The 16,030-nt window shown below is 51.3% G+C and overlaps 1 protein-coding gene across 1 annotated transcript in view; it reads left to right on the top strand.

The window, feature by feature from the left end:
* LOC311358816 (protocadherin-17-like) overlaps positions 1 to 15,177 on the top strand; it is a gene marked incomplete at both ends in the record, with an annotated part of 19,852 nt that extends 4,675 nt beyond the window's left edge. The window contains 7 exons of the mRNA XM_084478927.1: positions 3,499 to 3,596; positions 4,340 to 4,392; positions 6,201 to 8,629; positions 9,982 to 10,040; positions 10,307 to 10,479; positions 14,492 to 14,911; positions 15,005 to 15,177. Coding sequence (XP_084335053.1) covers positions 3,499 to 3,596; positions 4,340 to 4,392; positions 6,201 to 8,629; positions 9,982 to 10,040; positions 10,307 to 10,479; positions 14,492 to 14,911; positions 15,005 to 15,177 — 3,405 coding nt within the window. The remainder of the gene's footprint in view (positions 1 to 3,498; positions 3,597 to 4,339; positions 4,393 to 6,200; positions 8,630 to 9,981; positions 10,041 to 10,306; positions 10,480 to 14,491; positions 14,912 to 15,004) is intronic.
* Positions 15,178 to 16,030: the final 853 nt, after the last annotated feature.

The following is a 16,030-nucleotide window of genomic DNA, read 5'->3' as shown; positions in this document are numbered from 1 at the left end:
GGCTTTTTTTAGTTGGATATAAACAGGGACTCTGCTGCTGCTGCTGCTGCTGCTTCTGCCTCAGCTGAATGCTTCACCTCAACACCAAAATGATTTAACATTTGTCTTTGTCATCTTCCGATATGGCTGAGGTGGTTCACTGTTCGCGGTATATAATTGTCCGTGGCAATACAAGGGACAATTATGTTTGGGTCGCAAAGGTCAATAGGTAACAGTGGAGAGGAATGTGAATCTATCCTGTGTCCTTCTCTGATTCTCCCACTGTGTTCCTGAGCCCATTCCAGATTGCATCATGCCAGAATCTCACTCGATCTGGATTTCTCGGGCTTGGGAGCCAAAAGCCGTCTTCAGAGCGGTTGATCTTTGGTTCTAAGTGGTTTCAAATTTCTGTCTTTCCCATAAGGTGTTCCCATGATCTCAAAGGCAGCGATATCAAACATGCACAGAGCCGCCGTTTGGATGCGTGGAGCGTTTCGGCTTGGCTGCCTCTTACATCTTGTTATTAAGATCATGACCAATCACAGGGCTCGTCACATGACCCCCAGCAGGTGCGATGGTTAATGTAGTTATAGCTTGGTGTTTATGTATGTGTTATAATTGGGTATTTTATTTTGAAAATTGTATATATATATATATATATATATAAAGATAATAAATCTATCTATCTATTTATCTATATATTCTATATCTATCCATCCATATAGATAATACCGATCTATCTATAGAGGTAATATCTATCCATCTATCTATCCATATATATCCATACAGATAATAAATTAAACACTTACCAGCCTTGGCACCACAGTGGACATGCTGACATTTACGTTATTTGAATGAGAATTTAAGATAAACCGGTCTTTACCGCTGCAGTGCCTCTCCCTTGTTAAAAGATATCTTCAGATCCGATCCACGGAGCAGGCCTCTTGACTCGGAAATAAGTGGAGGGAGAAGGGAGTTTGGGTTTGACTCTCTCTCTGTAAAATAGGGCCCTAGTCAATCCTACACCAGCTGTTTTTTCACATATACATGAAATCCATGAATCACCGATCAAAACTAATTTGTTCTGGAAGTTTGCTGGTTAGTTTCTGGAATCCTACTCCACGGACCACCAGCCCGCAGCCACGTCGCCTGATGAGATGTTTTCCATGAGCTGCGAGGTTCAAAGTGTGGCGAGCAGCGGGGCAAAGGCGCTGGCGAGGCAACGCAAGCAGTGGGATATCAGCAGCAGAGGTCGCACTAGAAGAGGCGAGGAAAATAAAGGCTGGCAGGTCGACTCACAATGGATGGGATTGAATGCTGAATTCGTACACTCGTAAAAATAAAGGTCCTACAATTATCGGGGCTAAATGTGAATGAGAGGGCACCAATTATGTCGTAGCGGCGCAGAATGCTTTATTCTGATTGGTCCACGCGCTCCAAGGGTGTGGATTATTTCTCAATAACCTTTACCATTACAGTTGTGGATCAATGCTCTCCAAATCCAACATTAACAGCAGCGGTTAAGTAGTACTATCGACCAGATGTTTCCTTGGCAACCCAACAACAACACACTCAAAGTGCCGTGGGATGATATCTAATTATCCGCTGATTAAAATCGATATAAAACAATAACGGTTATAGATGAATGTAACTAATATCCAATCAGTGGGTAACCATGTTATACGTGGAACAAACCACGCCCGTTATTAGAAGCTCACGTTGTACATTATTTTCTAATAAAGAGTCCCCCCCCCGGCCCTTATGGTTGTGAATGCCCACATATGTATATCACCACTCTAGTGCATCGCAGGGTTTAGCATTGCAATCATGAACCTCACAGCCGACCTTGTCCTTCGGCCGCGATAAACACAGAGGCCTGCGCCGCTCTGTGAACGGTCCGATGCCGTGCGCCGTTTGATCTGCGCAGCCCTGAACACATGAAGGGCTTCTTTACAAAACATGCAAGTGCAAGAATAAACCTTTTGCAAATATTGACGGAGAGAAAGGCTTGAAAAACAGCGGTTATCTCAAACATGCACTCGGCGGCAGGCGGCATCAGAGGAACTGCGGGCGCGCTGCCTGTGCGGGGGGGGGGGTGGTGGGGGAGGAGGGGGACGCCACCAGCCGTAAACACGTTAAAGATGGATGAGTGAATGAAGAATGGATTGATAACCCTTTTTCTCCACAAAACAAACTGGAAGGAAGATTAATTGAGGCGAGAGGCGAGCGGCCAGAGAACTAGAACGTAGCGCTGAGCCTCCAGCCTCTACTCCCATGTGGTCAGGCACAGTAATGGTCACGTGCAGAGAGATGTAACCACGTGTTGTCCACCGAAGATGGTCCGACACCGGTCATCTTTCTACGGCTTTCCGCCATGAGGGTTAGAGGACACTCACGTTCACGTTGTTACAAAGCAGGCACTCTCTCAGGTATGCTCCAGAATGCCTCCAGCCCCCTACACTACACTATCCCTCCCCCATCAGGAGTTCTTCAGCGACGGGTTCTTCGTCGGCAGGTCTTTGGTATTCATACCACTCACGGTGTGGTGACCTCGATCTACATGGGCAAGTGCAGCAGGACGTCTGTCTCCCTGTATCCTTACCTCAGACTGAAGGGGTTTGTGTTGCACTTGATGAATCCTCTCTCCCACGTCTTCTGCTGTGAGAGGAGAGAGGAGGGATCGTCTGTCTGTGTTTTTCCTTTTGTGTTTTTGCACGGCGAACGGCATTAAAAGCCCTCCTACGACACACGTCCCTCTCACCTGTAGACGTTCAGAAGATTTATTTTTGGGGGGATTTCTAATATATGCTTTATTCAATCAAACACGTTCATCATGCGAGCAGCGTCGGCGTGGTAACATCATCCATGGAACCAGTGCCGCATGATAAACAGCTCTATCTCACCTGTAATCACACCCAGCACAGAGCCGGCGCAATAACAACAAAGAGACATTCACAGCAATTGTGTTACCGCTAACAACATACTGTTGTTAGGGTTAAAACACACGCGCGCGCGCGCACACACACACACACACACACACACACACACACACACACACACACACACAGATACACACAATCCTTTGTTGAATATCAACAGTTTTGATGCAGAGGACCGAGTGTGAGTAAGGTATGAACGCAGAACGAGGAGGCATTAAGCATGTGTTCAGAGAGAGAGAGAGAGAGGTGGGGGAGAGAGAGAGAGAGAGAGAGAGAGAGAGAGAGAGAGAGAGAGAGGGGTAGGGAGACAGAGAGGGAGTGAGAGAGAGCGGAGAGAGAGAGGAAAAAAGGGGCTCCACCTCGGTCCAAACAAAGACAAGGACCGCCACAGTGCGGCCCGTTGCCTGCAAGGTGACCACCACCGACACACTGGCCCCCTCCCTCACCGCACACACAGAGCCCCCTAACAATGCAGGGCCGCGTGACAATGCAGACACTACAGCGGCGTCGATGCGGGCTTCAAACCGACCCGCTGATAATTAGTGAGTCCTCGTGTGTCGCCCTTATCTCCCCCCCGCAGGAAGGGCCGGCCTGCGGGCTGCACCGCGCCACAGCGCTCCCCGGAGGAGGACGTCAGCCATGTCCCAGACAATGGGGAGGGACGGGGGACAGCTCAAGGTGATCCACATCTGATGCGGCGGGAAATGAAAGGAGGAAGGGAGCCCCTTGCATATCACCTCCTGGTGACTGTTATCAGGGCCAGTGCTACAAGGGGCCAGGCCTATCTGGGGCCAGCCCTAAGTGGGGCCAGCCCTAAGTGGGGCCAGGCCTAAGCGGGGCCAGCCCTAAGCTGGGCCAGCCATACGCGGGGCCAGCCATACTCAGGCGGGGCCACTAAGCAGGTCTAGGCCTACGGGTGCCTGCCCTAAGTGGGGCTAGGCCTACTGGGGCTAGGCCTACTGGGGCTAGGGCCTACATGGGGCCAGGCCGACGTGGGGCCATTTTTCAGGGATGAACTATGATCAAATAAGCACTTAAGATTTACTGGCATGTAGCCTACTAAGCTATTAATATCTGAAACCTTGAACGAAGCCAGTACACTAACACAATATAATACATTGAAATATAATAGAATTCTATTGACAAAGAATATAAAACTAGAACAAATACACACAGCATAAACGTCTTTCACCACTCTGACAAATAAACTATTTTTTAAATACAAAAACGGTTGACAGCTAAACAATATAAAAACAACACATCTGCTACAGGTCTCCTAGCACTGGGTTGCACACAGCGATGAGAGGGCTTTCATAGACATCTGACTTTCAAAACCATGAGCAGAATATGAATTTAATCAGTTCCCCTCTGCATCGCAACCTGTAGCATTCAAACCTCCACGTGTTGCTCCTCACCCGCAGCCCCCACCCCCCGGGGCTGCGGGCGCCCACACCTGGCCAGGTGAGACTGGAAGGTTTGAATGCTACAGGTTGCGATGCAGAATGGAACTGATTCAATTCATATTCTGCTCATGGTTATGAAAGTCGGATGGTTATGAAAGCCCTCTCATCGCTGTGTGCTGCCCAGTGCTAGGTGCTAGGAGCAGACGTGTTGTTTTTATATTGTTTGGCATTCAACCGTTTTTATATCTAGACCGAATATGTTCTTTGTCAGAGCGGTGAAAGCATGCCGTGTGTTTTTGTTCTATTTGTGTGTGTGTGTGTGTGTGTGTGTGTGTGTGTGTGTGTGTGTGTGTGTGTGTGTGTGTGTGTGTATATATATATATATAATTTCAATGTCAACTATTGCATGAGCTTACTGACCGCAGATATATAGATATATATATTCCAGATATTAATAGCTTAGTATAGTAAAGCCTCTTGAGGGGGGCATTATTTTGAAGGAGCGCATCTCTCTTTATTTCTCTTTCAGCCTCGATTCCTTTACTTTCCCCGAGCCCCGAAACGAGATGGCCAGCTGAACCACGGCGTGCAACAATGACCACCTGTCAAGCCCCCCCATGCGCGGACTTTATTATTCACTAACGAATCTCAGATGTATTCATCCCCACCGCCTCCTCCGCATTAGCAACAACAACCAGCAGCACGTTTCCATCTCCTCTCCGCTCTGGGCGCCCGCAGCATCAGTACCAGCATCACGTAGCCCTGGAACAGCCCTGCTGCATGCGATTTGCCCAGACCTATCGGAGAAACCCCACAAGGCTCGATCTGTCACCGGTTCACTCATTGGCCAGAGAGGACGATCAGAAACTATGTAAAAATGCATCAAGCGATGCTGTGGACTCCGATCGAACCTCCGGAGGATTGGAGCGCGGATCTGAGCGCTGGTTCACCAGTTGACGCGGAGAACTGAGGGGTAGGACAGCGATTCATTCTGATTATCTGGCATCGTGCGACACCGCACATCTTGCCCCTTTTTTCCTCTACGTTTCACGGAAGCCGAGGCAGACGAGCATAGTCCGACCGAGGGATGTAAACGTGCTGGGTCCGAGTAGACTGGATTACGGGATTATACGGGACTGATTATTGGAGATTCACCGGAGCAAAGTGTCAGCCTCGCCGTAGATGCTCTTGAATGACGGGAATACAAAAGGTTGGACAGGTTGAAGCGTCCTTATTCGGGGTTTCGGTGCACTTTGGAGCCAGGACTAAACGTGTGGTCGGTGAGCGCAACCCGTGTGCAACAGTGTGCCGCACAGAGGAGCTAAAGTCAATGCATTGTGAATAGTAATAATGGGCAATGCTGCATTTCGGAGCGGGCATGTCAGTGTTTGCCGTAGCTTAGGTGGAGATGTCGCATGAGGGCAATGCGCTTTAGTGGGCTCCACTCTAACCTTCAGCATCCAGACGGGTTTAACCTTGATGCGGTGGGAGACGCAGCACCCTTTAGCTCATCTGTGTTCTTTGGTGCTTCGTTCGAGAAGGGGGGATTCTGTCAAGCCATGTTGGATTTCATCTGTCATTCCTGCGTAAGGTGTCGCCGGGCGGTCATCTTTGTGGACAGAAAGAGTTCACAATGGCTCTACGGAATGTAAAATAGCTGATCGGAAACCGATGAAAGAAGAGAAACGGTTCATTAATCGATTACGTTTCCAAACGCGTTTGGATCAGCGAGGAGCCACATGCCTGGGCGGTTTAGTCCTCTAGGTTTGCTGTAATCAACAGGTTGAAAGTCAAAGAGGATTTTTCTCTCCTTCTACCGCATATCCAGTATCAGGGATGCGCCTCTCTGTCCCTGTTTTCTTTCTCTTGTGGGTTAAAGCCCTCTCGTTGAAAAACCTCAATTATTCGGTTCCGGAGGAGCAGGGACCGGGCACTGTCATCGGGAATATCGCAAAAGATGCCGGATATGGCACGTTGGAGAGAGGCAAGAAATCCAACTTTCGGGTCCTGGAGAATTCCGCCCCACACCTGGTGGACATCGACCCGGAGAGCGGACTGGTGTTCACCAAACAAAGGATTGACAGGGAGACGCTGTGCCGACGCAGCCCCAAGTGCCAGCTCTCTATGGAGGTTTTCGCCAACGACAAGGAAATATGCATGATAAAGATTGACATCCAAGATATCAACGACAATTCGCCCAGCTTCCCCTCCGACCACGTCAATATTGATATCTCAGAGAACGCCGCTGCCGGGACACGCTTCCCCCTCACCATCGCACATGACTTGGATTTTGGGGAAAACGGCATCAAAACTTATCAGGTCACCCGAGATGATTACAATACGTTTTCCTTGGATTTAAAAGTGCGGGGAGATGGGACCATTTACCCAGAGCTGGTGGTTCAGAGACCTCTGGACAGGGAGGACCAAAGCCATCACACCCTCCTGCTGACTGCCATCGACGGAGGGGAATATCCCAGATCAGGCTCCATGCAAATCAACGTCAGGGTCACTGATTCCAATGACAACAGCCCTGTTTTTGAAAAATCATCCTACGTCATTGAGATTCCAGAAAATTCTCCACCGGGAAAAATACTGATTGACTTGAACGCTACAGACCAGGATGACGGCAGCAATGGACAGGTGGTCTACTCCTTCACCGGGTACGCGTCAGAACGCATGCAGGACCTGTTTTCCATCGACCCCAACACGGGTGTCATCAAGATCCAGGGGGAGATCGACTACGAGGAGAACCCCATCATCGAGTTCGATGTGCAGGCCAAGGACCTCGGCCCGAACCCCATCCCGGGCCACTGCAAGATCACCGTCAAGGTGCTGGACAAGAACGACAACTGGCCGCTGATCAGCTTCGTGTCGGTGCGACAGGGCGCCATCAGCGAGGCGGCGCCCCCGGAGTCGGTCATCGCGCTGGTGAGGGTGACAGACAAGGACTCGGGGCGCAACGGGCAGCTGCAGTGCCGGGTGCTGGGGAACGTGCCCTTCAGACTGCAGGAGAACAACGACAACTTCTACACGCTGCTCACCGACCGCCCGCTGGACCGCGAGCTGAAGGAGGAGTACAACATCACCATCGTCGCCCGCGACAACGGCCTGCCCTCGCTCAACTCCACCAAGTCGTTCACCGTGAAGGTGCTGGACGAGAACGACAACGCGCCGCGCTTCACCAAGGCCGTGTACGTGCTGCAGGTGCCCGAGAACAACATCCCGGGGGAGTACCTGGGCTCGGTGCTGGCCCACGACCCGGACGTGGGCCGCAACGGCACCGTGTCCTACTCCATCCTGCCGTCGCACATCGGCGACGTGTCCGTGTACACCTACGTGTCCGTCAACCCCACCAACGGCGCCATCTACGCCTCGCGCTCCTTCAACTACGAGCAGACCAAGTTCTTTGAGTTCAAGGTGCAGGCCAAGGACGCCGGTGCCCCCCACATGGAGAGCACGGGCACGGTGCGCGTCAGCATCCTGGACGTCAACGACAACCTGCCCGTCATCGTGCTGCCGCTGCTGCAGAACGACACCGCCGAGATCCCCGTGCCGCGCAACGTGGGCCTGGGCTACATCGTGGCCACGGTGAAGGCCGTCGACCACGACCACGGCGAGAGCGGCCACCTCACCTACGAGATCTCGGAGGGCAACGAGGACCACCTGTTCGAGATGGACCCGGTGGGGGGCGAGGTCAGGACCGCCCACGCCCTCTGGGAGGACGTGGCGCCGGCGGTGGAGCTGGTGGTCAAGGTGACGGACCACGGCAAGCCGCCGCTGTTCGCCGTGGCCAAGCTGATCATCCGGGCCAACCCCGAGCCGGCGGCGGGCGGGAGCTCCAGCGCCAGCGGGGAGCCCCAGCCCTGGGACGTGTCCCTCCCCCTCATCGTGACCCTCTGCATCATCTCCGTCATGCTGCTGGCCGTCATGGCCGCCATCGCCGTCAAGTCCAAGCATCAGGACAAGGAGACGGGGAACTACAACTGCCGAATGGCCGAGTACTCCAATCCGCCGGCGGGGAAGGGGAAGAAGAAGAGGATCAACAAGAGTGACATCATGTTGGTGCAGAGTGAGATGGAGGAGAGGGATTCGGCCAGCCGGATGAACGTGGTGAGCAGCCCCTCGCTCATCACCTCGCCAATCTGCTTCGACTACCAGAGCCCCCTCCCCCTCACCCTGCCCCGGTCGGAGGTCATGTACCTGAAGACCACCCCCAACAGCCTGACGGTGCCGCGGACCGCCTGCCACTCCAGCTTCGCCGGCCTGAGCGGGGAGACGCCGAGCAGCAACAGGATGTCGGTGATTCAGGTACGGGCCTAGCGTGGGGCGCGGTGTCTCCACCGCGTCCCACAGGGTCTCTGTGTTATCTGCCCCCATCCCTTCTCCCTTATCACCCGCGGGCGCTCCGCCGTTATCTGACGAAAGATACGCAGTATAATGGAAAAAAGCTCCCGGAAACAATGGGAATGTCTTTTCTTTACCGGTGTCACCGCTGTGCGTTACGTTGCGCTGATGAAGCACGGTGTCACTTATGGCGCTCTTCGCCGGGGCTTATTGTGTTGCGTATGGAAATGTCCGCCGCTCTCGTTTCCTGCAGTATCTGACGAATCAGAATTTTTATTTTGTTCACAAACCCAATGTTTTTTCCTTTTTTTGTTTTTTTCTTTTCGTCTCCCTTTAATTAGACCATTATAAGTCCCCTCCTGCAAAAAACCTTACAGCTGGTCTGCATAATCAGGACCTCCTTTCAGCGAGACATGCAAACAGAGTGAGTCTTGAACAACGCTGTGGTCCTGCCAGACGAATCGCTATAGTGTGGAAACAAACCCGTGCCTGAGCGGCGTGGATTGGACAGGTGTTTGAGCAGCTTGTCCGATCACATTACTGAACCGCTATGTGCCAGGCGGACTAGCTGCACACAGCAGAACCCCCACAATAGCGTCCCACCCCCCCCCCCCCCCCCCCCCCCCCGTCCCCATCCCCGTCCCCCCGGCCCTCCCCAAACATGAGCAAGGTACCCCCCCACCCATACCACCCCCCCCCCCCCCATCCCAGATCCTGCAGATGAAGGCAATTAAAGAGGGTCAGCCCTTTGGTTGTAGATATGACGCGTGTGCTAATAAAAGCCAGCCGGCTCGCTTAATTGACAGAGATTGGTCGGCCATGTTATTTAAAACATTGGGAATGTTTTATTTCTTTATTTATTTTTTATCTAGGACAGTCTGAGCGACCATCTCATTTGAGGACGATAACACAAACGACAGGGCCTGGCACTGTCACCAGTTGCTAGGGCAAGTGGGTGTGATCAACGTGAACACATTACCCTCTAGATAGGGGAAGGATGCTCACGGCCCTGGCTAATGCATTACCGCCTCGCCCTGCCAAGGCGCCACATATGCTCATAATGGAGATTTCTCCTTATTATACAGCCATTCTTTCAGTGCAATGATTTCATTAATACGTAGTATTTATCGCAACCGATTACAACCGTGGCAGTCGATAAACCGCAGAGAGAATCATTTTGGTTTGATTTGGGTTTTTATTATGTTCTATGTTTTATGTTTTATGTTCCCCTGATTGTTACGGAGACTTGTCGGCTGCGGTTCGAGACGGCCGGATGTGATTCTTATTCTTTTCTTCCTCCCTCTCCTCATTTTCAGACGGATAATTTTTCCTCCGAGCCCAATTACGTCGGCAGCAGGCAGCCATTTGTTCAGAGGTAAGGCTTGTAAGCAGTAGCATCCTGACCAACGGGGTTACATGTACACACTCCCCAAGATCAGGCCGCCGGGCCACACCAGTCACACACACACACACAGACGCGCACACACACACTCATGCACGCACGCACACACACACACACACACACACACACACACACACACACACACACACACACACACACACAGAGGGGAGGCAGCAGTGAGCAGTGAGCGATGCTTTGTCTGGACTCCATCCCCTCTCCTCTGCTGTCCTCTGCTGCAGCTCCACCTTTAAGGACGCTGAGAGGGCCAGCCTCCGAGACAGCGGCCACGGGGACAGCGACCAGGCGGACAGTGACCAGGATACTAATAAAGGCTCGCACTGCGACACATCTGGCAGGGAGGCCCTCAAGATGAAAGCAGCCACCGGCGTTAATAGCCAGCCTCTCGAGCAAGGTGAGTGTTCTCTCTCCCTCTCTCTCCCCCTGCCGCTAGTCTCCAAGCAGCCTAACGGACTGTTGTCTCAGACCTTGTTTCGTCCTTTCATTCCCCCCCCCCACGCCCCCCGCCCCCCCGGCAGGTAGTGGGGGTCTGGAGGTAAATGGGGGGGGGTGGGAAGCTAGCGTATTCTGTGTAGAGGGGGGAGGGGGGGGGGGGCATTGGGAGGGAGAGGGGGAGAAAGGGAGGAAACCATAGAAACCAACAGGTTCAAACGGCTTTCTGCTGCATGCCGCAGCAAAACCGTAATCAAAGATTACCCGCGGACAGATGCTGCTGTTTCCACTTTTGGGTTTCTCTCTCCCCCGTACTTTCTGTTGGACAATGTGAGCTGTGTTGTTGCCAAGATGACATACAAAGAGTGTTGAATGGAGCAGATAGTTTAAGGGGATAAAAGAGTCCATTGGCAGTAGGCAGTGTTCAAACATACCCATGTCTTCTTTAGCCATCAAACAAATCCATATCCATGGCAAAGTCTACTTCTGTCACTGCTGCTTTTGATCATGCCATTATGTGAATGCGAGCTCGCCACTTCCATGCCTTGACTAACAAGGAAGAGACAGCGGAGCATGACAGATGCTTTCAGCGGGGAGAGACAGGTATTTTTAGTGAAACATGGCTCCCTTTGTACCCGCTCCCTCAAAACATTCACTCCGTTAGCAACTGCATTTTCGGCGGCTCTGAAATACGAGAAAAAAAAGATTTCTTATGAAAGCCGATGAAACTCAATTGTTTCCCCCTTCCCAACATCTTCCCTTTTTAACAAGTCAGAACTTCCCCTCAAACCCCATCAAACATGCGGCCTCCCCTCCCCCCACTCCTATATTTACCTTTTCATGTGTAGTGGCGTTGAAAATATGAATCGCTTCTCTGGAATCGCAGCCAGCATGCATGCTGGGTAAAAAAAAAAGAAAAGCCTGCCTGGATGCAAAGGAGTCATCTCTCATTTCCCTGTGAGGAGGGCCCAATGTCCTTAGGAAGGTCCCTGGTCATCAGGGGCCCTTGTAGTGCCTCCACACCATTTACATCGCTATGAACGTTTTTTTTACTCCAGCGGTGCAGAGATGGAAACCGTTTTTCTGGATGCCACAGGGAAATGTGGCCCTCTCTCACTCCCTCCCTCTCGTTCTCTCTCTCTCCACCTTCATCTCTTCATCTTTTATATTTCAAATTCTCCCTCTCCCCCTCTCTCCCCACCTTCACGTCTCTCCCCCGTTATCTCCATCTCCCTCCCTCTGTAGTGAGTGAGTCGGTCGGTCTGTCTGTCTGTCTGTCTCTCCCCATGTTATCACCATCTCCCTCCCTCTGTAGTGAGTGAGTCTGTGTGTGTTTGCTATCAGCGAGGGGAGGGCGGGATGTGGTCCGCCACTGCAGGAGGTGTAAATTCAATCACTTCTTGAGTTGCACATTTCTGGTACTTTTTCTCTTGTCTTTAGTTCAAAGGGCCAATCGAACGAAGAGATATTGGGCGAGATGTTGTTATGTATGCTCGGCAGAAGTTTAACACAGCGGCCTCTGACCGCCTGTTTGAATGGAAGGCGAGTTCGTTTTTTTTAAGCCTGCGTTTGTACGATAAGAGAAATGCAAAGAAGTGGAGCATTGCATTCAATATTAATGGCCTGTGTTAATGCTGTTCTCTCCCTCGCCCTCGTTGTGTGCGAGAGAGAGATTTTTTTATTTTAACATTTTTTAAGCAAAGCAAACTGTGACAATAAATGTGTTCTGTTCTGTTAGCCTCGGTGGTGTGTGTGTGGGTGTGTGTGTGTGTGTGTGTGTGTGTGTGTGGTTGTGTGTGCGTGTGGTTGTGTGTGTGTGTGTGTGTGTGTGAGAGAGAGAGCACTTCATACATCATAGAAGATTTGCATGATGTATTTTTCATCGTCGCCTTGATCACACCACAACACCACGCCACCTACACATGCTCACTTTCTCCCTCCCGTGTTTCTGACACATTTCCTGTGTGTGTGTTTGTGTACAAACGCTCCTGTGTGTGTGTGTGTGTGTGTGTGTTCGGTGTGTGTGTGTGTGTGTGTGTGTGTGTGTGTGTGTGTGTGTGTGTGTTCGGTGTGTGTGTATGTGCATGTGTGAAAGAAGGAGATACAGAGGAGAAAGACAGAGAGAGAGAGAGAGAGAGAGAGAGAGCCAGAGAGAATTATTTGATATTAACTGAAAACAAAATCCATACTTTGTCGTTTTGGACAGTGTTGCTGTTATCTTAAATGAAAGGCGGCCGATTGTGTCCCTCCACGCGCGGCTAAGGGTGGTGTTTTCCTCCACGCGCGACTAAGGGTGGTGTTTTCCTCCATCCATCCCCTTTATCACAGTGCCAGGGTCCCCACTGCCTCAGAGCCGCTAATGTATGCACCTGTGAGCCTCCCTCCAGCGTCCCCTCTGAATATTTATTCACCATTACCAGATGCACATTGGCCATGTTGCTAGGCTGTCTCTGATTATATTTGTAGTGGGCAGATTGGTTCTGTGTGTGTGTGAATAAGTCATTCTCCCATTTTATATTTGCTCATGGGCCATTTTGGTGGACAATGCCTGTGATGCCGTATTCAAACACGGCAAAGATTGGACCGTTTTTGATTTGAAATGGAGTGAGAGCCTTTTGGTATTTCAAAGCAATCGACTATATATATATGGGGTATAAAAATAACTCCAACGTGAATTATTATTATTATTATTATTAATATGATTGTATACAGTATGTTTCCCCGGGCAAAGCAGACAGAATACGTATTGTTTTAGGCTGTGTGCTCAGCCAGAACGGTATAATGACCTGAAACCCGGTACAGCATTCCACGCAGAGGCTTCCTACCCCAAACATCTCTCTGCATCAGCATCATGTCCCTGCTGCAGCGGCAGCGTGTGGAAGCGTGTGGCACGGTGAACGGTAGCCTTGGAAATGAATGGTCCTCTCTCTCCTCCTTCTCCTCCCAGTCCACTCAGGGCTCTGATGTGTGGAGCCATACAGGGAGATAATGCATTGGCGACAGTTTAAGACAGCATGTGCTGGACTGGAGTGGAAAAGGAGTGGAAACTAAAAGCCATTGTGGCATCGCAGTGTTGGAATGCTTTTGGTGTGCTGCTGCTGTGTGTCTTACTCGGTCATCGTCTGGTTCGCCTTGTGATTGAAAAGGCTTCGGGAACACATTTTCTCTTCTTCAAACTCCATCACCGCGTTTTCTCATATTTGATATGAAGGCTCATTAGAGAGGTCATGTGCACTTGTTATTTTTATACATTTGATAAATGTATTCAGTATTTTTAGAGTCTTGCACTTAAGTTAATAATAATCATCGTATGAACCTAGAATTACAAAATGCCTGGATCAACATGTAAATGTCCTTTGGTGGTTTAGTAAAGCACTGAAAGCATTCAAATAACGAACACACATTCAAACCGTACTTTAATTTGTCGTTGTGTTTTTGTTTCCAATAAGTACATACCGAGGCTAACAAAAGGGCACTCAAAACGGGTCTCTCAGGCATCCCATAATAACACCATAACGCACAACAAGAAATAAAATGTTAATGCAGTCCCGACCAACTATGCCTATACGAAACACAAAATCTCTAAATAATGTATAATGATTTTTTTGCAGGAATAAGCCAGGCGCAGAACGCATAGTATTTTGTGATCAGTAATAAGGAACGGCGCAGATCTAAAGTAAATCGGGGCACTGATGCCGCGGAGTGCTGTTTGAACTCACAAACAGCTGGTGCAACAGGCTCAGGAGTTGTTCTGCTCGCCGTATTAATTATGCATCGCTAGGAGTCAACCGAGGAAGGCAGAACGCTGATACAGGGGAGGGCGGGGGAGGGAGGCGGTCCTTTGTCATCCAGGGTGGAGAAACTTTTGTTCAATGACCGAGTGCATTAGAGAGTCTCTGCTGTTGTCTCTTGTGGTGGCGCTCCCGTAACAAACCTCCGCTCCCGACCCCCTTCTCTCCCCCCTCTGCCTGCAGCCCCACCGGAGCGCTCCGCCCACTGCACGGACGAGTGCCGCGCCCTCGGACACTCGGACCGCTGCTGGATGCCCAAGCTGCGGGCGGCTGGCGGCGGCGGCGGGCAGCTGGCAGACGGCGCTGCCGCCGCCGCCGCCACGGACAACCGCACCAACCTCTTCATCCCCGTCGGCATGGAGACGCTGCTGGAGACGGAGCTGTATGGCACCATCAGCCGCCGGAAGACCCTGAGCACCTTTGGCAAGGAGCAGGCGCGCGACGGCACCATCCTGGTGGCCAACGTCAAGCCCTACCTGAAGGCCCAGCAGGGGGGGGCGGCGGTGCCGAGCCCCCCGCACCAGGAGACCCTGTCGTCCGCCTCCTGCAGCCCGCCGCCCCCACCCCTCCCCACCACCCGGCCCCCCCTGGACCTGCTGCCCAGCCCGCAGTCCAAGGAGGAGATGAGGGGAGGAGGAGGCGGCGGCGGCGGCGGAGGAGGTGGAGGTTTGGACAACAGTGCCTATGGCCCCCCAGATGGCCAGTGTTCGCCACCGCACACGGAAATGGAGGAGCCGCGGTTCCTGGGCGGCGGTCTTGAGCTGCGGCCCAAGAGCCTGTCCAGCGGCCTGGTGCACAGCTCCCTGATCAGCCAGGAGTGCGGGGCGCCGGAGGGGGGCCTGGACCCTCAGCGACAATCTGGGAACTGACGTGTCGTTTCGCACCACTCCGCCCTCTCTCTCTCTCTCTCTCTCTCTCTCTCGATCTGCTCTCCCTCTCCCTCCCGCTTGCCCCCCTCCCTCTCACTCGCCCCCCCCCCCCCCCTCCCTCACGCTCACCCGCCCGGAGTGTGATAATGAAATCACAGGTAAAAATGACCACGGGGCGGTGTCACCGGTTGCCGCGCCCGCGCAGGCCCCAGACACGCATTGTATAACCAAAAACCATCCGCTTTGTGTGTACCTTGAGTTTGTGGCTTTGTTGTGTGAAGGTGATATAACTGTGTCTTTGACTACTGTGATGGAGGTATGGGGCGGAGGAGAAGCATCATTCTCCTCCGCCTGAGAGGCGTGTGTCCATGGTGTACCGTTACCTGTCAATCTAGATGTCTGTAATTTACACATTTTAAGAACCCAATTTCGTGAGGCCGTTGAAAGAATTGCTACTGTTGAGCTATTGAGTCCCGTCTGCTTTTGTACAGTGATGCTTTTTGTCTCCACTTAGTGTTTTAAGAAACATCTCTTTGGATATTCCAGGCAACTGAAATACATATCAGTGACGTTAAATGAAGTGTCTTATGAACTATTAATGGTGGTACAACAGGGAATGTCCCTTTTCATAAAAAACCATTTGAGGTTCTGGAAAAAAAACCTGTTTTTTTAAGAATGTATTTGTAATTTAAATGTTGTCCTCTCTGCGGTTTATGTGCCAATAAGCTGAGCTTACACGTGAAAATGGGCCATTGTGTGTATTTCACTGTGTGTATTTTATTAAATTTGTATACACATCTTTTGTTGTCATGGAATGGCTTTCAAATGTTTTTTCTGGGTGGCGAAAAAACTA

Source organism: Micromesistius poutassou (genome assembly GCF_964030765.1).
Source record: "Micromesistius poutassou genome assembly, chromosome: 14".
Classification (NCBI taxonomy): domain Eukaryota; kingdom Metazoa; phylum Chordata; class Actinopteri; order Gadiformes; family Gadidae; genus Micromesistius; species Micromesistius poutassou.
Note: the sequence above shows the minus strand (reverse complement) of the source record. Positions and strands in the feature narration are given on the sequence as shown.